The sequence below is a fragment of the Myotis myotis genome, unplaced genomic scaffold (genome assembly GCF_014108235.1).
Source record: "Myotis myotis isolate mMyoMyo1 unplaced genomic scaffold, mMyoMyo1.p scaffold_m19_p_17, whole genome shotgun sequence".
Classification (NCBI taxonomy): Eukaryota; Metazoa; Chordata; class Mammalia; order Chiroptera; family Vespertilionidae; genus Myotis; species Myotis myotis.
In genome coordinates this window covers 7348708-7370257 of record NW_023416321.1, presented here as the reverse complement: position 1 = coordinate 7370257, position 21550 = coordinate 7348708, and the positions used below count along the sequence as shown (strand labels likewise).

The window sequence follows — 21550 nt, the reverse complement described above, 5'->3', positions numbered from 1 at the left end:
GGCACGCGGCAAGGCCAGGCCGACCTGGGGGGAGGCCCAGACTTGCTGCGTGCCTGCCTCTGGAGACCCCCAGTCCCAGCCCGAGGCACAGGCAAGCCTTGGATGGTGGCTGCCCGGCCGCCCAGGGATGCCCGAGGCTCAGGTAACCAAGGTCGGCCGAGGCTTGCACTGCCAGCAGTGGCAGCAGCAGAGGTGTGATGGTGCGTCGCCTTCCCCTGATCGCCGGGTCACCTTGCGCCCCTGAGGGCTCCCGGACTGTGACAGGGGGCAGGCCGGGCTGAGGGACCCCTCCTCCAATGCATGAATTTTCATGCATTAGGCCTATAGTATTATATTATGTTTCTATCTTTAAAGCAGCAGTCACCAACCAGTGGTCCACGGACCACTGGTGGTCCATGAGGTCCGAAAGGTTGGCAACCACTGCTTTAAAGGAATAAATGACAAGCTGGAGTATATCTGCAGGGGTGGTCTTTAAAAATACAGCTGACAAAAGAAACTCAGCCCTGTTTAGATGCCCATAGAATTGTGTGGGTGCTGGAAAATAGAGATGTAATGTCTGCTGCTTTCACTTGGTTCCAACACACAGAAAAGACAAACCAGAGGTCCCAGAGAGAGTCCCTGCTCTTGTCTCTACTGCTGTGTAACAAATACCCCAAATATAGTGCTGTAAATCAACAAACATGTTATTCTGCTCATGGATTCTGTGGGTCAGACATTCTGAAAAGACACAGCAGATGACCTGTTGGTGCTCTATGATGTGTGTCCTCTGGAGAGGCGTTAAGACTGTGTGGGCTTCCTCAGGGCTCAGTGTCTGGGTCTCAAGCATCCCAGGAGAACCTGGTGGAAGCTGCTTGTCCTTTCATGAATGATCCTCAGAAGTCACAGAGTGTCGCTTCCTCTGCAGCCGCAAATCGGCCCAGGTTTGAGGGAAGGATCTATGTCAACAGGAAAACCAGCTCTTGTAAGAAGAGCATGGGGATAAGAGTTATTGATGCACAGTCTCTCTCTTCTCCTAGGCAATCCTTTCCCTTATCTGTGGGATGCTAATGTTCTATAGTCATTGTCCTCTGCCTCTTCCCTCTCCTTTCTCCTCAACAACAAAACCAAGATGTGTCTGGTATCAGCTATTTCCTGAGGTTTACTAATAAACCTTTAACTGAACCATACAATACATTCTCACTCTATGCTTTGCTTCTCTCTCTCCCTCCTCTCTCTCTCTCTCTCTCTCTCTCTCTCTCTCTCTCTCTCTCTCTCTCATCTCTCTTTTCCTCCCTCACTCCCATAAACAAGAAACTAAGGGGGTTATTCAAAGGAAGTTGAAGGAAGGAAGAGAGAAACCTTCTGAGCTGACCCTGAAGGCAAATTTAATTCAATACCTACCTCCAGGTTTGCAGAAGCCAGGGAAGAGTGAGAACCAGAAAAGATGGTCCATGTTGAATGCACACTTGTCTCCATTCCAGTCTCCTATTCCCAGGAGAAGCTGCCCAGGCCTGTATTTTATGTTTGGGACATTCATGCCACCACAAACCCCATTACCTGCCATCTTGGCACTCTCTATCCATGTATTGGGGTTCTTCAGTGAGATAGAACCAATAGGAGATATACGTATGTGATGAGATGTATGATGGAACCTGGCTCCTGTGATTATGAGACTAAGTAGCCCCCTGATCTGCCATCTGCAAGCCAGAGAACCAGGAAAGCTGGTGGTGTGATGCTGTCTGATCCTGAAAACCAGAGAACCAGGGGCACGATGTCCAAGGGCAGGGGAGGATGAAGGTCCAGCTCAGGCAAAGGAAGCGAATCCACTGCTTTTTTGCTCTCTATGGGGCCCTCAGTGACTGAATGATCCCCTCCCACAGTGGTGAGGGCGATCAATCTTCTCACTGGGAAAAGGATCTTTGTGACCGAAACAAAACTGTCTGACTTGCAACTCTCCAATAAGACAAGTGTGTTCCAAAGAATTTCCACTCACACCTTTATTTCAGGTTGAAATGTCATATCCCAATTTTTCAAGGGGTTATGGGGAAACAGGGCTCACCAATCTACTGGGTTTCACCATATTTCTTTTTATTCCCCTACTAAAAAAATTTTGAGTCCAAACCTATAATATATTTACTTATTTTTATGCATTTTATAATATGTATATATACTACATCTGTAAAACATTATGCATGTTGTTAAATAGGCACCAGACATGACTAATAAAAAATTTTAAAGGACTAAGTCCTCTGTGATAAAGCTTTAAAAATTATATTAGTTCTTATTATAAAGTAGACATAAACATTGGCACTCCCAAAATATATTGTAATTCAATAATATGAAAGATAATGTTAACATTAATAATATTTTGGTGAGAGAATGTGATTGAAAAGGAATCTTTTTTAACATTTTGGTTTAGTGACTTGTAATGTATTGACTTAAAAGTCTGGTTCTGTGTACAATATATTTCTGCATGTGTTCATAACTATGAAATTTTCAGGAACAGAAATAGTCACTGCTTGATTTTGATGGCTGTGGACAAAAACCTGTCCAACATGCGGAGATGGAGTTGGAGAAGATGATTGTTGGCTGCGTATATTTTTCCTAGTTCTCTCCAGGTTACAATATTTCACGTTGCCAAGAGGCACAGACTTCCTCTCAAGATCCACTTCTGTTGTTGACCTGTTTCTGTGATTCGCTCGCATGTTCCCTCTGAAGAGCTTGACAGAAAACGTTTGCAGAGACCCTCATGGATTTGCCATTCCTTTCCCACCACCTTCTTCCCAAACCTGAAATCCACAAGAATGAGTGGGTGTGTCTAGTGGAGACTTTTCCTTTAAGTAGAAGTCACAGACCATATATTAGAGTGAATGATCCCTTCATTTGTTGGAAGAACACCGGTTACTTGTTATTTATACAAGACGCCCAACTTTGGAATTGATGAACGAAAAGGACAGTTATCACTTTTGTGCCAGATTAAAAGTTTATTAGGAGGTTAACAAGGCATCTTTTCTTGCATCTCCAAAGACCAAAAGAGTGACAAGGAAAACGTCTCCCAATTATGTTTAGCTTCATAGTGTGCCCATCAGCAATATCACATTTAATGAAATTATTTTACAATCACATCTAGATGAGTACCTGTGAAAGCACAACACATTATGTAAATGTCACTGTGATAATAGGTATTACTTGACCCTGTTATAGATTTCCCTATGTGTCTCAGAAGATGGAGACAGTAAGGTGACTCTGCCATCTCTTATAGCAGTGGTTCTCAACCTTCTGGCCTTTTAAATACAGTTCCTCATGTTGTGACCCAACCATAAAATTATTTTCGTTGCTACTTCATAACTGTAATGTTGCTACTGTTATGAATTGTAATGTAAATATCTGATATGCAGGATGGTCTTAGGCGACCCCTGTGAAAGGGTCATTCGACTGCCAAAGGGGTCGCGACCCACAGGTTGAGAAACGCTGTCTTATAGGAAAGAATCAAGCCAGAAATTTCATCAGAAGCCTAGAGGTGAACCCTGGAAGCTGGTGCAAGAGAAGTTTCTTCCTTTATCCAAAGTGGTCACTGTTGGAGATGTTTGAACCAAGTAGAGTTGAGATGTGACTTCGGAGCCCTTCTCCTCCTCCTGGCACCAGGGCCTCTAGCACACAAAGGTACTGCAAGGCCCACACCGAACACGCGGGCCACAAGGATTGGAGACACAGGGTCCAATGGGCTTGTCACATGCATTGGTTGTAGCACATGGGTTGCAGGGAAGACTGGAGACAAAACCATTGGGGCAAGTTAGGGTGACATGAGCTGAAGAAACTGGAAGATACTAAACACACTTTGTTTATATCTTTCTTCCTTTGTTGCCAACCAAACTCTTGAAGTTATAAAATGATTTCCATCAAGAAGAGCCCTCAACCCCCACAATCTCGTGTGCTCTCAAGGAAAGTATAACTAGCTTCATACTCACTTGCAGTCCTCGCTCTCCAGCAGGCCCCGGTACGTGTTGATCTCACACTCCAGCCGGGCCCGGACGTCCAGCAGCACCTGGTACTCCTGGTTCTGCCGCTCCAGGTCACCCCTGATCTCGGCCAGCTGGGACTCCACGTTGGTGATCATGCACTGCACCTGGGACAGCTGGGAGCTGTAGCGGGCCTCTGTTTCCGTCAGCGTGTTCTCCAGTGAGTCCCTCTGTGTGGGGAAGAGGAAGAATGTCACAGAGCTGCTCCTTTCGCATGTCCCTCCATAGGGTTCCATAGAAGTCACAAGCTTCCACAGTTAAAGAGACACCCAGCCAGGATTGCTCAGTAGTTAAGTATCGACTTATGAACCAGAAGGTCACAGTCAAGGCACATGCCTGGGTGGCAGGCTTAATCCCCATTAGGGGGCATGCAGGAGGCAGCCGATCAATGATTCTCTCTCATCATTGATGTTTCTCTCTCTCTCTCTCCCTCTCCCTTCCTTTCTGAAATCAAAAAAACATTTTATTTTTTTTTTAAAAAAAAGAGAGTTAAAGAGACTGTGACCCAAAGGTCTGCCCTGTGGCTCTGATTCCCCTGCTTTCTCACCAGCAGGTCTGGACAGTACCCACCAGGTTGTGCTGGGCCTGCAGCTCTATCTCCAGGGCGTTGACTGTGCGTCTCAGCTCAATGATCTCCGCCTGGCAGGTCTGCAGCTGCTCTGAGCTGGACACCACCTGCTTGTTCAGCTCCTGGGTCTGAAACACCAAAGGTGAGAGACAGGCTCAGACCCTGCCTTAAGGGTCCCAAGGTGCTGGGTGGCCATGTGCTGAGATGCCCACCTGGTTGGTGTACCATTCCTCCACGTCCCTGCGGTTGGTCTCCACCAGGGCCTCATACTGGCACCTGGTCTCGTTGAGCACGCGGTTCAGGTCCACGGTGGGGGCAGCGTCCACCTCCACGTTGAGGCGGTCTCCAATCTGGCAACGCAGGGTGTTGACTTCCTGATGGAGATTTAAAATATTGGAACAGTATTTATTACATTTTAATGATTTAAAAAATTAAAGGATCCTGATCCTCTCCTCTGAGAATGCAATTCAACTTGTGATCATTCGTAAGCTTTCAACAGCTCAGTTCCTTCTGATCCTCTCATTAACTGGGTTCTATATTCATGACTAATCTGTGTATTTCACTATACAAAATGCTTTCAAGTCCATGACCTCTTTCCAGCCTCGTGTGCAGTGTAGCACTCCTCATGTGGAAGGTGAAGTGTAATGCACCACAGTTTGCACTGTGGGTCCCCAAACACCAAGTTCAGGGATTTTGCTGGTATACCAGAAAGCCTCTTATGTTGGATTCTTAACCATGGGTAATGAAAAGGGTAGAGTCTGGCCAAAGATGAATTAAAGACTGCTTACTTCAAAATCTGCCATCGTCGCATAACTGGTGATTTGTTGGTTCCACCAGCATAGATCTTGCTGGAGGAAATCAGTGTCTCTTCATTTCACTGCTGATCTCACTGAGCCAACATTGTGTGGTGCTTGGGCTTTGGTGCACGTCAGGCAGCTTTGAGTTGGGTCTCACCTCTACCCCTTACTATATGGCTTCTAGAAGCTTCTAAATGCCCCAATTTCTACCTCTGGAGTTCAAAAGCACTTGGTACAACATTTGGCACCCAACATGCACTTGAGTAATATCAACTATCACCATTTACATTGTTTGGGAATTTAAGGTTTGCACGTAATACCAGTTTTCTTTATTGTGCAACCGAGCAGTGGTGGTGAGCATTTTTCTCAGTGTTTCCTGTCCAGCAGAAAGTGCTCTGAACGAGAAGGAAGAAAGAAAGGGGCTTCGTTTCCAGCTCAGCCCTCTCTGCTGTGTCGAGAGGCCTCATCCTGGCCTCTCCAGTTGCTAAGTGGAGAATTTGGATAAAAGACCCCCGCGGACGTGCTCTGACTTGGGGACTGCCTGGTTGCCGGCCTTTCATTATTGGGCCCGCCAGCTTCCTTCACTCTCATTCCTGCCTCCGGCAGAAAACTCCTAATCTGCTATCAGGGATGTTTAGGTTACTCATTCTCGATAAACCCCTTTTTGTTTGGAAAACACGTTCCCCAGCTTGCTGAGCCTCTCCCACACCCCATGGGGTTGGAAACAGGCCGTGGCAAGTTCAAGCCCGTTGCTCCTTGGGAAACCTCACCTGCTCGTGGTTCTGCTTGAGGCAGAGAAGCTCCTCCTTCAGGGACTCCACCTGGGCCTCCAGGTCAGACTTGCACAGGGTCAGCTCGTCCAGGATCCTGCGCAGGCTGTTTATGTCCGATTCCACCAGCTGCCGCAGGCCCATCTCCGTCTCATACCTGCGATACGTAACAGGAGCATCAGATGCAGACCTGACCTAGACTCTGGTTTGGTTTGTCAGACAACTGGGAGTTGGGGCTTGTGTTCGTACAACCATCTCCTTCATTTAGGTTTTTAACACCGAGCAGTAGCTCCTAGAGGAAAATTCCCTGGTGACTATTTTTTAAAGTATATTTTTATTGATTTCAGAGAGGAAGGGAGAGGGAGAGAAAGAAACATCAATGATGAGAGAGTATCATTGATCGAGCCTGCAACTCAAACATATGCCCTGACCGGGAATTGAACTGTGACCTACCTCCTGGTTCATAGGTCGACCCTCAACCACCGAGCCACGCCAGCTAGGCTGTAATTATTTTTAATAAATAAAGAGCCAGTGGACTTAAAGGGATAAAAGCCCATGAAAACGGTGAGATGTCCAAAATTAATACATCTCCCGTAGTCTCCCGATGGACTTCTTTTCAGAGGAGAGCATTGGGGAGCAGGCTCCAGCACTAGGTTGGGGGATGTTCTGCAGAGAAGCAGGAGGTGAATCCGGAAAAGAGGTCTCTGAGCTCTGGTGAGCCTCGAGCCCTTGGGGAACACACGCAGGGAAACGCTCTGTTGATGTTCGTCAGAGTTGAGCACAGGCTAAGGGCACGGAGAGGACAGAGAGAAGGCAGCACCCCGCTTGCCACTCACTTGGTCCTGAAGTCGTCTGAGGCCAGCTTGGCGTTGTCGATCTGCACCACCAGCCGGGCATTCTCCGACTTGCTGCACAGGATCTGGAAGACCCAACACATGCTGGAGTGAGCTGGGTTACTTTCAGCAGCGGCAGTCCCTACTAATTATCTATCTGGAAGGAGCACCCTAGCAGATCTTGTATAAGACTATTAAGTGCTATCTCTGGGCTCAATAACTATTTGAGAAATTTAATTTGAAAAGAACACCCAGAGAAGTATCAGTAGATAAATTATCTTTCTTTTTCTTTCCTAATAAGCAGTACTGAGAAGTTGATAATAAGTAACATTTATTTTTTAAAACGTACTATATGTCTGGCATGGTTCTAAGAGCTGAGGATACAAAAATGAGTAAGCACAAGATCCTGCCCTCAAGAAACTCCCAATCCAACGGGGAAGATATATATATATATATATATAACGTCCAAAATGACCGAAAGCTCGACCAAACATCGGGAGTCAGTCCTGCAGTCGTGCTGGGTCGCCGTGGCAACACAGCATTGACTGCCTCACTGTGGGTGCCTCTTCGACCCAGCACTGACTGCCCAGGGGGCTGTGATCAGGCCAAGAGAGAAAAACGGCTATTCCTGTATAATACATAAAAATCTAGAAAGATTTAGAGAAAATAAAAGATATGCCAGGTAAGTATTGAACAGAAGAGCTGAAGTTGCTGCATGAATACTGGGTACAGGCTTGAAGCCAAAACACAACTCATGAGGTATAGTCATTGTAACATAACAAAAGGTTCCTTTCACTAAAGAGAAAAGATGGTTCCCAATACTGATACACACAATAGAACAGTGTGGGGGTTCGGAATGAGCCTCACCAATATGTCTCAGTGGTATGCAGATTTTTGAGCTAAGGGCAATTTTAGCTTCAGGCTCAAGTGTAAATTCTGCCCCTCCCTTTAACTACCTAAAAAAATTTGAATTAGAGGCCTTGCCCATAAGACATTTTCCTATATAATAAAAGGCTAATATGCAAATTGAACTGCAGAATGACTGGTTGCTATGACACACTCTGACCACCAGGGGGCAGATGCTCAATGCAGGAGCTGTCCCCTGGTGGTCAGTGTGCTCCCACAGGGGGAGCACCACTCAGCCAGAAGCCAGGCTCATGGCTGGCTAGCACAGCAGAGGTGGTGGGAGACTCCATGGCAGCGCTAAGGATGTCCGGCTGACGGCTTAGGCCTGCTCCCCTAAGCCATCAGTCGGACATCCTCTGAGGGCTCCCGATCTGCAAGAGGGTGCAGTCTGGGCTGAGGGACACCCCCCACACACACACACTGAGTGCACGAATTTCATGCACCGGGCCTCTAGTAAGGAAATAAACTTGCAGCTGGGAACATGGGATGGATCAGGAAAGCAGCCATGCCCTCCCGGCTACCCAGGATGGCTTGGCACCATGTCCTGGTAGGTAGTTTTCAAGCTTTCTGGTTCTAGCCAACCATTGTATGCCCTCACTGGACAGTACAACCAGGAGAAACCCAGAGGCATCTAGGTCAGGACAATGATGTCACAGAGATTAGGGACCCACAGAGGATAGTAGTAAGAGGTCAGAGCCATCAAAAGTGCAGATGCGAGAGAGAGAAATGGTCTGGTCTTTACAGAAGGTTCCGCTTTACCGAAGGTTCTCGGGCCCAGTCTTTTCTCTCACCCCAGGGTAGTAATTCCGGAGCTTGGCAAATGCACAGCAGCTTTTAATTACAGCGTATTTATGCAAAGTGCTGCTACCTCCACAAAGACTAACACTATGCAAATGTTCAGACCTAACAGTCCTGAGCCTAGAAGAACATGGGCCTCCAGGAAACAAAATGGAAAAGCCAGACTTGAACCCCTGTGTTTTAATTCCCCCCAAGAGCCCGTCTTATCTCTGAATCAGAGCTCACATTCCCTCCCTACAGCGTCCTGCCAGGGCAGTGCGGTGCCCACCCCTCACCTTCTGCTGCAGCTCCTCGATGGTCCGGAAGTAGGACTGGTAGCTGGGGCACATCAGGGGCTCCTGGGGCTGGCAGCGCTCCTGGATGAGGCTCTCCAGCTCCGCGTTCTCCCGCTCCAGCTGCCGCACCTTCTCCAGGTAGCTGGCCAGGCGGTCGTTCAGGAACTGCATGGTCTCCTTCTCGCTGCCATTGAAGGAGCCCTCGCAGAACCAGCCGCAGTTGCTCACGTTGGCGGGGATGTTGCTGGCCCCGGGCAGGGGGGTGCTGTGGCAGCTGGGGGCCACACAGGGCCGGGCGGGGCAGCTGGAGCGGCAGCTCAGGTTGGGCAGGTAGCAGTTGTAAGGCATGGTGCTGGGAGGGAGCGAGGCGCCGGCTGAAGACAGAGTCCCAGTTCTCCAAGGAGCGTGTGGGTCTCCTAGTTCTGGGAGCCTTTATACCCCTTCCGCAGAGGGTGTGGACATGGAAGGCAGCCCTTTTATTCCTACTTACTTGGCGATGGTCAAAAGCCCTTCCCCTTGGTTTGTTATGTTTCCTCAGAAGAGTCCCTCACCTCATAAAAGTCTTTACTGGGGCTTCTCCCTACCTCAGGACTCCTCGTCCATGCTGAGCGTCGATGAAGTAAGAGCCTCACTGTGTGGCTTCAAAGCACTGGCCCCGCGAACGCCCTGGCCTTTATTACTGGGCGTGGCAAGGCCAGGAATACTGTCGTTCCTTTGCTTCCTGGCTTCCCAGCCCTGACTCCTTGGCAAGCCTCTGGCTCTGCTCGCTATGACAGAAAAACTTAGCTCCTGCCTGTGTGTCCTTGGCTAGGTCAAATTTCCAGCACTTGCTTCTAAACCCATGTTCTCAGAAGAATAAATCCCTCTGGAACCATTCAAACTGCCTGGTTCCCAGTGGCCGTTGCCTGATATGCGGGCATCACCTATATCTGTGATAATGTCAATCAACCAAATAACAGATGTTCACCAGGATCATAGTTCGGACAGGGAACAGTGAGGAATGGAGGGTCAGACCAGGGCTGTGGTCAGATGGAGCTAGCATTTGTTGGGCACCTACATAGGTCCAAGGTGGTGCTAGGCACTTTTCAGAAACATGAGCTCATTCAATCCTCACCATGAGCCTTCAAGGATGAGTGGTATTATACCCATTTTACAGATGGGCAAAACAAGGCATAGAGGGTAGGAGTTAATATGTTGTGAAGCCAGGATGCCAGCGCGGATCTCTCCTCTTTCCATCATACTATGCTTCCTAAATAAGTCAACTACCTCCTTCTCTAACTTCTTCAGACCTCAGTAAGTTGGGAAGTTCTGCATCAGAGGAACTGGGAGAAGCTCAGTAAGGACCGTGTGAGCCAGAGAGTGACAGATGAGGGTGGAGGAGAAGCAGACTCTTTCCATCCTCCCCTGCTGCATAGGTACAAATGACCTACCTCCTTTCCTAATTCTGACAGATCCTCTCTTCCTCCTTCCCAAGCTCTCATCTCACCTTGAACATGTCGTTGTCATGATTCATGTCTACCTCTCTCTCTAGATGAGTTCCCTGAAGGTATGGAGGGCCCTTATATGAAGGTGCTTGAGTTTGGGCTTTATCTTAAAGGGAAAGGGGAGCCATTGAAGGTTCTAAGGAGAGAAGTGATGTAGTTTCATTCTTGATAAGCTGCATTTGAAGGAACAGGGAAAGGTTCAGCAGGTCCTTGGAGTTGACTAGAATTCCTGACAGATATAATCCCAGTGCAGATATGAGTGCTAGAGAAATAAGCCCAGGGAGAGAGTCCACAAAGAGAAGAACAAGGGGCTGAGGACCAAACTTTGGAAAACTCCCCAACCAGAGAGCAGGATGAAATGGAGAACTGGAGAGAGAACATGAAGAGAGCCGGTTCATGGCACGACAGAAGGTCAAGGAGGAGAAAGCATCAAAGTGGAGCTGACGGTCAAAACTCTTAGTGTGGCAAGGGGCCCCGTAAGATCAGAACCATGGAGAGGGTCTTGGATAAGTTGACCAGCAAGTTGCCAGGACCTTTCCTATACCACACCTGTGCTCTTCAAAATAACACCCACACTGAACTTTGGTAAACTGAGACTTTAAACACCCTGAGCTGAGATGTTCATTGTTTAGAGAAATCCTGCCACAGTCAGTTTGTACACCTGATTATAAAGCTTGTGAGCTTTGCTCTTACCCATACAGACTTTCTTACCATAATTAATGTACTTTAAGCAGCTTCAAGGCTGTCAGTCTTGTTTGGATCTGATGATTTATAATAGTTGGTGATGTAGGAACAATTACCCAAGAAGCAGAAGCACTTGGAACTGTCCATGCCTGTAACTTCTATTTTGTTGCAAGGCATAAGGTGAGATGTACTTAATATCCTAAAGGGAGGTGATGAGGAAAGAATTCAGTTGTGTGCCTAGATATACTGCCCAGGGAGAAGAGGGGCTCCTTACCATCGTCCTAGCAGGGGACACAGCAGAACTCAAATAAAGGTGCTCGAGCAGAGCCCAAGCCGCTCAGCTACAGCTGCAGATCAGCAACCAGACTGCTTTGCTCTTCCTTTCCTCTTTCCACCTCTTAAGGTAGAGCTCAAATGCCAAAATTATCAAAAGACAGAGGGCACATCTTGGAACAAGTGTGATGGTAAGGATCTTAATGATTATCTCATTCAAGTCTCTCACTGTACAAATGAGGAAACAGGGGCACAGGATGGAGAAATGGCTTGCTTAGGGTCTTATCATTTGAACCCAAATCTGCTGACCCCTTGAAGTCCCAGCCCCCATCACCATGCTTCAGAAGTGTTCAATAATTTCACAACCAATCCGATCTGCATTGGTCCTAGGGAGAGAAATTAAAGGCAGTGAGGGGGAGAGGGCAGAAAATCTTGTCCACCATAGATATACTTAGTTGAAGAAGAATGAAGGGTGAATGTGGAGGTGATAGAATTCAGCAATATTGAAGTACTTTATGGACTGATTTCAATTTTTATTTTTATACTAGAGGCCCGGTGCATGAAAATCATGCACAGGGAATGGGGGGGGGGAGGTCCCCTCAGCCCAGCCTGTACCCTCTCTAATCTGGGACCCCTTAGGAGATGTCTGACTGCTGGCAGTCAGACATCCCTCTCATAGTCCGGGACCACTAGCTCCTAACTGCTCACCTGCCTGCCTGCCTGATTGCCCCTTACTGCCCCCCTGACAGCCTGGACACCTCCAACTGCCCCCCCCCCCCCCGCACTGGCCTTGTCGCCCCACGCAGCCTACTGTTAGGTTGTCTGTCCAGTTGTTTTGGTCATGATGGCCCCTGGCTTTTTATATATTAGGATTGATGATACAATTATATCCCATCAGATACAGAATTATATCCCACTGTTTGGAGAAACTTAGAATCACAACTGTTCAAATGATGATAACCCTACTCAAGAGCAATACACTGACCCAAAATAAGGTAAACAAATAGTTATAATAAAATTAAAATGATTGTAACCATGAGGACAATTGAGAGGTAAAAAAGAACCACACTACAATGATAACACTGCATGTTTTTGAATGGTAGGATTATGAATGCTTTCTTTTTCTTCTCTACTCTTTTTTGTCTCCTCCAAATTTTTTAAAAACATATTACTTCTGTGCAAGAAAAAGACATAAAATTAACATTAAAAATTCCAAAAGGAAATTCTTGCAAGTCTTCTAAAACAATAAAGAGCTGTAAAGGGACGCGGGTAAGGCTCCTATTCCAACATAATCATTAAATTGCCATTGAGCTTGTTATTCTGGAAATAAAGCCTTTGTCATGGTTGGCATCCACACTCTTGTGGTAACTGCTGAGTTTGCCAGTTTCCAAAGGGAGCTATTAGGAAGTGATGAAGGGAAACCAAGCTTCCTATGGGAATCAAAGGACCTGTTGCTCGTGAACTGGCCGATGTGTAGGTCTCAGCTGCAGGTGAAGAGAATGCCAAGAGGACCCAGCCTTGGAGAAATGTTCTGTCAGCCATAGCCCAAGACAACTGGGTATTTCAGGATCACTTCGCCAGACGACACTCTTAGAATGGGTTTCCCACACACATGATGATAAAATGTCTTTTCTGCAGATAGTGCCTGAGTCATATGAAGTCTAGAATCTTAGAATGTTGGCACTGCCAGGGAAGGCCTAGGCAGCCATCTCATTCAACTCTTTCATTTTGCAGATGGGAAGGCGTTGACACCGAGGGGGAAGAAGCTTGCCAAGGCTCATGTGCAGAGTTTGTGTGAGTGTTGGAACTCAAACCATTGAAAAAAGATACATCCCTCAAAAGACTGCACTCTCAATGAAAAGGTGAACTTAAAAAAATGTATGCTCATTGTTACAGGAAGATTTAAAGAAGAAGAAATTGAACTTGCTCTTACTGGGTTCTAAATTTAAAATAGTATGCTATATTTTAAGAAGCCAGTCATAAAATACTACATATTGTATGGTTCCATTCATAGGCAGTATCCAGAATAGGCAAATCTATAGAGACAGTAGGGGCTTCCTAGTCCTGGCAGGTGCGGGGAGGGGGCTATGGGAGTGACTACTAACTGGGTAAAAGAGTTCTTTGGGAGGGTGATGAAATATTCTAAAATTATGGTGAAGGTTACATTATTCTATCAATATATTTAAAATCATTGAACTATATACTTCATATAGGTGAATTTTATGGTATATAAATTATATATTACTAGAGGCTGTTGCACGAAGATTCGCACAATAACCCTTCCTTCCCCAGGCTGCCGGCACCAGTTTTCCTCCGGCACTGGTTTTCCTCTGGCACCCGGGACCCAGACCTTTCTTCCGGCCGCAGAGGAGAAGCCAAGCCTCTTCAGTCTTCAGTCTTTCAGTCTTCAGTCTTCACTCCGGCTGGAGCCTTCTGTCTTTGCTCTGCGCCTGCGTATGCAAATTAACCTCCATCAACAAAGACGGGGTAATTTGCATATTCACTCTGATTGGCTGGTGGGCGTAGCGGAGTGACGCCAATTTGCACGTTTCTCTTTTATTAGTGTAGATGGTATGAGTTATATTTCAATAAAGCTATTTTTAAAATAATTCAGAAGGATAAAACAATAGGACAGAAGCCATATTAAAAATTGATAGTGGTTGAGAAGTTTACACAGGTGTTGAAAAGCATGAATCAGTTCTAGAAGCCCCTCGCTCCTAAGTAGGAAAACAAAACCAGCCCCAGTCCTATACATAATGCAGTGAAGCTACACAGCACTAGAAACAAAGAGACAATCTTAGAAACAGTCCAAGAGAGATTAAAAAAAAAAAAAGGATTATCAGCAATAGAACCACCATTAGATTGACAGTAGGCTTTTCAGCAATGACAACAAAACACAAAAGACAATGGTGTTTGGGAAGCACCTATCCCTGATAAAGGCAGCTGCAGGCAACTATTGGTGGACAGTGGTCCCAGCATGTACAGAGAACTGATGAGAAGGATTAGACAGGGGTATTTGTACAAGGTGTGGAGGTGGTTCCTGGGCTGGAAATTGCCATGAAGGAAGAAAGAGAGACTGGAATGCACCCACCGGGTCTGGGACATTCTACACACAGCACGGAGTGTCACTCAATTATCTCCCAGGGTCTCATGCCTTAAGTCTGGATAAGGGAGCTCCAACATCAACAACAATGGAGTAAACATTCAAAGAACTGGAGTATGAATTGAAGACAAAGATTGGAGCAGACATCATCGTAGCAGGGGGAGATAGTGTCAGCTTCATCTGAAGGAAAGAAGACATGACTAGGAGTTTGGCCAATGACTGGGACAGTGGCATCGCACAGACCACAGAACCATAGCCATGGTAGCTACTAACCTTGGCCGACATCAGTGGGCACCAGTAGGAGCAGGGCCCCAGCAAAGCTGTCGGTTTTCACATTGGCAAAGATTCGGTGTCCTAGTTTGATGCTAAAGTACTTTTGTGGGGGAGGGGTCCCAAAATCCAAATTTGATCTCAGTGATTAAAACATTCAAATGAGAAGTGAAACACTTGAAAAATCTGTTGGGTATTATTCAAATATAAGCTCCTGCTATTATGAGTTCTTTGCCCAAAGGCGTTTCAAGAGATGTTTGGGTTGCTAAGAGCATCATCTTTCCCCAGGTGACAACTTTGAAGAATGCATAAACTCTGTGTGCTTGTTTGAAATCAGTTTTATTCTCTCATAGTCACACCTCACATGTAACTGACATTCAGAGAGTGAGCTCTGGGTTCAGGCCCATGGTTGTTACTATGCGAGCAAGAGAGAAAATGAGCCGTGCAGTTCCTGGCACTTGGTTGCTGTCCCTCTTCTCGTCGGCACTTGGGAAAGAAACAGTGGAACTTTCTAGAAATGGTAACCGTTGTATTTTACTAAGTAAGGTCCCATAATGAATGTGTTTATCATATTTAGATGAGGCCTCTTGCCTTCGTGGCCCCACTGGTTTCCTGCTGGCCTGAGTGCACGCTGGGGCTCCTTGTGCTTAATGAATGTTAATTAATGATGACGAAGACCTTTTAGGAGAGGATTCAACTACACAGTCTGCCTAAGCTTTCAAGTGGGTTTATAAGAAGCACATAACATAGAGCGAACACTTGGAAAAGTATGAATACACATCATCTCTGCTTTGCAAGAGGAAAGTTTATTAGAAGATGTGCAAAGGGACTGGGGAACTGCCAGAGAAGGTCAAAGCAACAGAGAGAACCACAAAACATCTCAGATGACACCGTCATGGCCCAGACCTGTCTGACTCTCAGCTCAGACAATAACTACAGGAGAGCAGCCTTGAATGAAGAGGATCAAGCAGGCAGGGCTCAGAGCTGGCCACATGCTGGGCATATGTTCTTCTTCTAGACCAGGATCGATGGTGATGCCTGCGGTGAGTTCCTGCAGTGATGGTTGTCAGAGAAACAGGGCTGGTCCATCCGTGGTCTTCTGTCTTCATGCGATCCTCCTGCTGGCACCAGGATGTCTAGCAGGGCCCACAGCGGGTTCGGAAGCCACAAGGGGCGCAGGGATTGGTGACGCAGGGCCCGATGGGCTTGTCACACGCATTGGTCGTGGCACAGGGGTTGCAGGGCAGGCTGGGACACAGAAGTATTAGCTTGTTAGCATGAGAGGGATAATTTCTCTTTTAAAAAGGAGGGGGCTCAACCCCAGGAGACATGGGGATAAGAGGAATTCATTCTCTGACACCTTAAGAAGCCAAGCCTCTTCTGATCACCCCTTCTAAAAGTCAGACAGTGATGGCAGAAAAGAGCCAAGCCTGGTGTTGTAATCCCAGCCCTCGCTCTGTAACCCTGGAGTCCTGGGGAAGTCACTTCATCCCTCAAAGCCTTGGCCTCCCCGCTAAAACAGGATTAGTAAGACCTACCATACAGAACTTTGAAAAGTCCACAAAACTGTATTCATAAAAATTCTGTGTTAGGGGCCAAGTGCTAGACCCTGAGTTACTGAGTCATCCTCCCTTTTGATGTTCAAATGCTCATCTCGATGATGGTTATATGATCCTCACGTTGCCTGCCTCAGATGGGTCCAACTGGGATCCACAAAACAATGGATTGGGGCGCTTGGGTTAAATCTCACCCTGAAGGTGGTACAAAGCTTTATGTACCCATCAGCGTCCAAGTCAAGTCTCTCAAGTATCCTTTGGACCAGAAAATACCTTTAGCCCAGGTTACGGTAGCAGAAATACCATACATCTGGTCTCTACAGACATGTTGGCTTCTGAAACTTGACTTGCAAAGTCCATAATGTATCCTTCTGTAGAACTGGGCCTGTGCTGCCTGTGGGTACTCACTTGCAATCCTCACTCTCCAGCAGGCCCCGGTACGTGTTGATCTCACACTCCAGCCTGGCCTTGACGTCCAGCAGCACCTGGTACTCCTGGTTCTGCCGCTCCAGGTCACCCCTGATCTCAGCCAGTTGGGACTCCACGTTGGTGATCATGCACTGCACCTGGGACAGCTGGGAGCTGTAGCGGGCCTCTGTCTCTGTCAGCGTGTTTTCCAGTGAGTCCCTCTGTGTGGGGAAGAGGAAGTATGTCACAGAGCTGCTCCTTTAGCATGTCTTCCATAGGGTTCCACAGGGTTGAAGAAGCTATGACCCAAAGGGCTGCCCTGTGACTCTGATTCCTTTCTCACCAGCAGGTCTGAACAGTACCCACCAGGTTGTGCTGGGCCTGCAGCTCGATCTCCAGGGCGTTGACCGTGCGTCTCAGCTCAATGATCTCCGCCTGGCAGGTCTGCAGCTGCTCTGAGCTGGACACCACCTGCTTGTTCAGCTCCTGGGTCTGAAACACCAGAGGTGAGAGACAGGATCAGACCCTGCCTTAAGGGTCCCAAGGTGCTGGGTGGCCATGTGCTGAGATGCCCACCTGGTTGGTGAACCATTCCTCCACGTCCCTGCGGTTGGTCTCCACCAGGGCCTCATACTGGCACCTGGTCTCATTGAGCACGCGGTTCAGGTCCACGGTGGGGGCAGCGTCTACCTCCACGTTGAGGCGGTCTCCAATCTGGCAACGCAGGGTGTTGACTTCCTGGTGGAGGAAGGAGAAGGAGTGAACCCACAGAAAGAGTCTAAAATAAGCTCTCTTTGAGGGATTCTGGTGTGGTTGGAAGAGGTTTGCACTGAAATTTAGGATTTATGAGTTGAATTCCAGTAGATGGAAAACCCAGCTAAATTACCTCTTGTGATTCAGTCCTCCTGTCTGAGCCTCTCCTCATCTGTGTCGTGAGGCTGCTTGGTTAAATGATTGCTAGTGTTTCTTCCCACTTCAAGATTCTATCATTTTCTCCAGATTTTCTCTTTTCTCAGTGATAAGCTTAGCATGATGACTGGTTTATAATTGTTGCTACTTAGATATGTAGAAATGAGGTTTACCAACTACCATTTATTTCATATTTCCTACCATTATACACTATCTGTTAAGGGTTGTATCCTCTTCATCACAACATCTAATGTTTGAGACATGCATCTGATTTCCTAGTATTACATTCAATCATCAGGTCAGAATCAACCATTATTTGAATCAACCTTCATTTCTCCCACTTTCCTCATCCATCCATCTATCCACCCACCCACCCACTCACCCACCCAGCTTGGTTTCTAATATCTAGGGTGACACCTAATACAAAGAGTTTGCTATCTAGTTCCAGTTTCAGTCATTCATTTGGCATCTATTCAGAAGATCACAGATCTTATCAAACAGTAGAAAGGATCTTAAACATCTTTGTCTGGACTATTCATTACAGGTCTGGCCCCAAGTAGAAATAGGTCAACTGAACACACTCTTTTAGATTTAAAAAATAAAAATAAAGAAAAGGAGGCCTGTGACTTATTCCCTAACAATCCCCCAAATATGTTTTGAGCAACCAGCAAAATGTTGTGTTAGCTCTAGGATGCTTAGCAAAGACCCACCCTATCCTGCTCAGGGGCGTTGTGGAACTCTCACTATTGGGATGTTGGGGACTGGGCCTCCCTCACCTCCTCGTGGTTCTGCTTGAGGCAGAGCAGCTCCTCCTTCAGGGACTCCACCTGGGCCTCCAGGTCAGACTTGCACAGGGTCAGCTCATCCAGGATCCTGCGCAGGCTGGTTATATCCGACTCCACCAGCTGCCGCAGGCCCAGCTCCGTCTCGTACCTGCACACACAGCCAAAGGTTCAAGGAGGCTAAAGAGGAAGACTTTCTCCCAGGCTTTACTTGGCTGACTTATATTTTGAATTTCTTTTCAAAGTTTATGAAAGGAAAAAGTATCACCATGTTGAGTAAAAAGACCTATTTCTTCCCTGAGCCCCGGAGAGAAGGTTCTAATCTAATAGTAACTGCGTTTGTTCTAAGAGTCCATTTACAGGTTGCTGTCAGCTACGTCCTGTCATCTTGCCTTCTTAAGTGAGTCTAAACTTCGTAAGCCTGACATACAGACTGTCTCGCCCTCCTTTCCAACCACCCCGAGAAGCCATCTGGCGTTGTGAATTAGAAGTCAGTCAGATTCAACCTTGACACTGTGGCTGTGGATAAGTTCCTTAATCTCTCTGAGCCTTGACTTCCTGATCTGTAAAAGGGGAACCACACTAGCACTTCATCGGGTTGGCCTGAAGATGGAGAAAGGTCATCAGTAAAATTACATTGTCAACTGTAGGGTCCCATCAAAATGCAAAGGATTTTATGATTGTGATGGTCATACCTAGAAAAATTGATAGGTTCTCTGACATGGATTTTGCCTCCTGTATTTTTATGTGCTGAGAGTGACTAACTTATGCTAAGAAATCAGTGTGAAATTCACTTTTCAAACTTGGTCCAGACATGAAGTTGAAAGAGAGAAAGAATGGGTGGTTTCTGGCATTCCTTCAAACTAAACCTCAAATACGGAATCTTAGGTTCAGTGTGAGGAGATGTGGACACATTGGACCTAACGAAGCCAATGCAAGAATCCTCCCATAGCATCCAGACAGCTTCTGCTCACATGCTCCCTGGATGGAGTCCCTCACTTTGCCATTCAGCCTGCCCCTCACTAGACTTCTCTGATCATTAGAGAATTCTCACTTGGTCCTGAAGTCGTCTGCGGCCAGCTTGGCATTGTCGATCTGCACCACCAGCCGGGCGTTCTCCGACTTGCTGCACAGGATCTGGAGCCAGAATTAATTGTGAGGTGAGTTATACTAAGAAAGAATGCCTTGTCTCTTCACGTAAAAAGCTATTTTAATTAAGCCACATTTCTCCCAAATAGCTTCGAGTCTTCTCGGATGTTCAGTTTGGGGATAAAAGGAAGATTGATCTAACTGATCATTTCCAAACTAGAACCGTGGAGGGGAAATGTGTCTGCTGTCAGGAATCCTCTTCTTGGTCTGCTGCTGGCTTCCTGTAGGCATGGAGCATCCTGGGTACCAAGCCTCACAAAGTGGGACCAGTGCCCCAGTTAGCTTAGGATTAGGGGGTTCCTGGGATGCTAAACCCAGGAAGATCCCAGGCAAACCGGGACAAGTTGGTTATCCTACTCCCAGACCCACGTATTCGCCCTGCTGACCTCCACTCTCCCCTCAAGTTACCCTGGACAAGGCTTTTGTTGCACAAAGCTTCTCCCTCTACCTGGAGTGCCCAGGGATGCCCTCACCCACCTAGCAAGACCCCTTGCATAACCCACCTTCCCCTCCTTCCCCAGTTCTTACAGAGGGTCACTTCCTCTGTGAGCTCTCACAGTACTTTGCCCTTAGCTAGTTACACTTCTTACCGCCTTCACCATGGTCATTCATTGCCACATCTCTCTCCCCTGTTGGATTGTCTTAGTACTTCATCCCTCACTCCAGCACTGAGCCTAGTACTAAGTGTGGATCAATATGCATGCTCTTCAGATTACACAGCTCTTTCTGGCATTCACTCTGTCAGAACTACAGAACTGTGGACAGTAGATCCCCTCTGAGAATCAAGAGCTTGTGCAATTGGCATAGCACTCATCCTTCAAACTCTGCTCGGATGCTGCCTCTTCCGGGAAGCTCTCCCTGATTTGCACTATGTATTAAGTCCCACTCTGTGCTGACTCTTTACTTATCCCCACTTCTGCTTCTGCATTTCTGGCCCTGAATTCTCACTCGTGTGCATGCCTGCTTTAGGGGGTGGCACAGTGCGCCTTTCAGTGAGGCTCTGGAGTTAAGGACCCTTCTGCTGTTTCTACAGCCTATTACTACAGATTTGAAAAGCTATGAATACTTGAGAATTCACCAATGAAATTCCTAGTTCTGAGAAATAATTCGGTTGCATGTTTTGTTTTGAATGGTATGGGCTCTGAAAACAAGACCAGGATATCATAATGGAATTAAAGAATCTGATATTCTGGTTTTAGGTAAGAAGCAGTATAAGATGGCTATGTCTGATTTCGGCCTAAAGCCTTGCCCTCCCCCGAGTCTGTAAGTTTCCCTCGTGGGGCTCCCCAATCAGATGTTCTAAGACTACCTGATGGGCCACACCTCAGTTGATGAAGTCTGTGTCTTCCTCATTCTCCACATTAGTTTTGCACAGTGTTAAATCCGTGTGGAAGCGGGTCTGTTGAATTTGGATAAACAGGTCACTATGGCAGTGCGGTGCCCACCCCTCACCTTCTGCTGCAGCTCCTCAATGGTCCGGAAGTAAGACTGGTAGCTGGGGCACATCAGGGGCTCCTGGGGCTGGCAGCGCTCCTGGATGAGGCTCTCCAGCTCCGCGTTCTCCCGCTCCAGCTGCCGCACCTTCTCCAGGTAGCTGGCCAGGCGGTCGTTCAGGAACTGCATGGTCTCCTTCTCGCTGCCATTGAAGGAGCCCTCGCAGAACCAGCCACAGTTGCTCACGTTGGCGGGGATGTTGCTGGCCCCGGGCAGGGGGGTGCTGTGGCAGCTGGGGGCCACGCAGGGCCGGGCGGGGCAGCTGGAGCGGCAGCTCAGGCTGGACAGGCAGCAGTTGTAAGGCATGGTGCTGGGAGGGAGCCGAGCTCTGAAGGTCAGTGTCAAAGCCTGATTCCTTTTCTCTGGTGTAAGCCCTGGCCCTCTCCTCGGCCTTTATATTCCGTCAGCCGTGGGTGTGGCAACCACGTACAGCATGGCCCACCTCTACCCTGATTACCCATTTTTCCATTCATTTTCTAGCCGCCTCACGCGA

At 47.3% G+C, this 21550-nt stretch overlaps 2 protein-coding genes across 2 annotated transcripts; both read right to left on the bottom strand.

Annotated features, from left to right (window-relative positions):
• Nucleotides 1-2939: 2939 nt before the first annotated feature.
• On the bottom strand, nt 2940-9380 carry LOC118672295 (keratin, type I cuticular Ha3-I). Its single transcript, XM_036341903.1, has 7 exons — nt 8946-9380; nt 6970-7052; nt 6134-6290; nt 4779-4940; nt 4569-4694; nt 3948-4168; nt 2940-3747 (listed from the first exon to the last, which is right to left on the bottom strand). Exons 1-7 carry the CDS (start codon nt 9291-9293, stop codon nt 3630-3632), a joined length of 1215 nt encoding a protein of 404 aa, XP_036197796.1. The 5' UTR covers nt 9294-9380; the 3' UTR covers nt 2940-3629.
• Nucleotides 9381-15544: 6164 nt separating this feature from the next.
• LOC118672297 (keratin, type I cuticular Ha1-like) lies at nt 15545-21408 on the bottom strand. The gene is made up of 7 exons (XM_036341904.1): nt 21016-21408; nt 19469-19551; nt 18409-18565; nt 17300-17461; nt 17090-17215; nt 16724-16944; nt 15545-16007 (listed from the first exon to the last, which is right to left on the bottom strand). Exons 1-7 carry the CDS (start codon nt 21361-21363, stop codon nt 15896-15898), a joined length of 1209 nt encoding a protein of 402 aa, XP_036197797.1. The 5' UTR covers nt 21364-21408; the 3' UTR covers nt 15545-15895.
• Nucleotides 21409-21550: the final 142 nt, after the last annotated feature.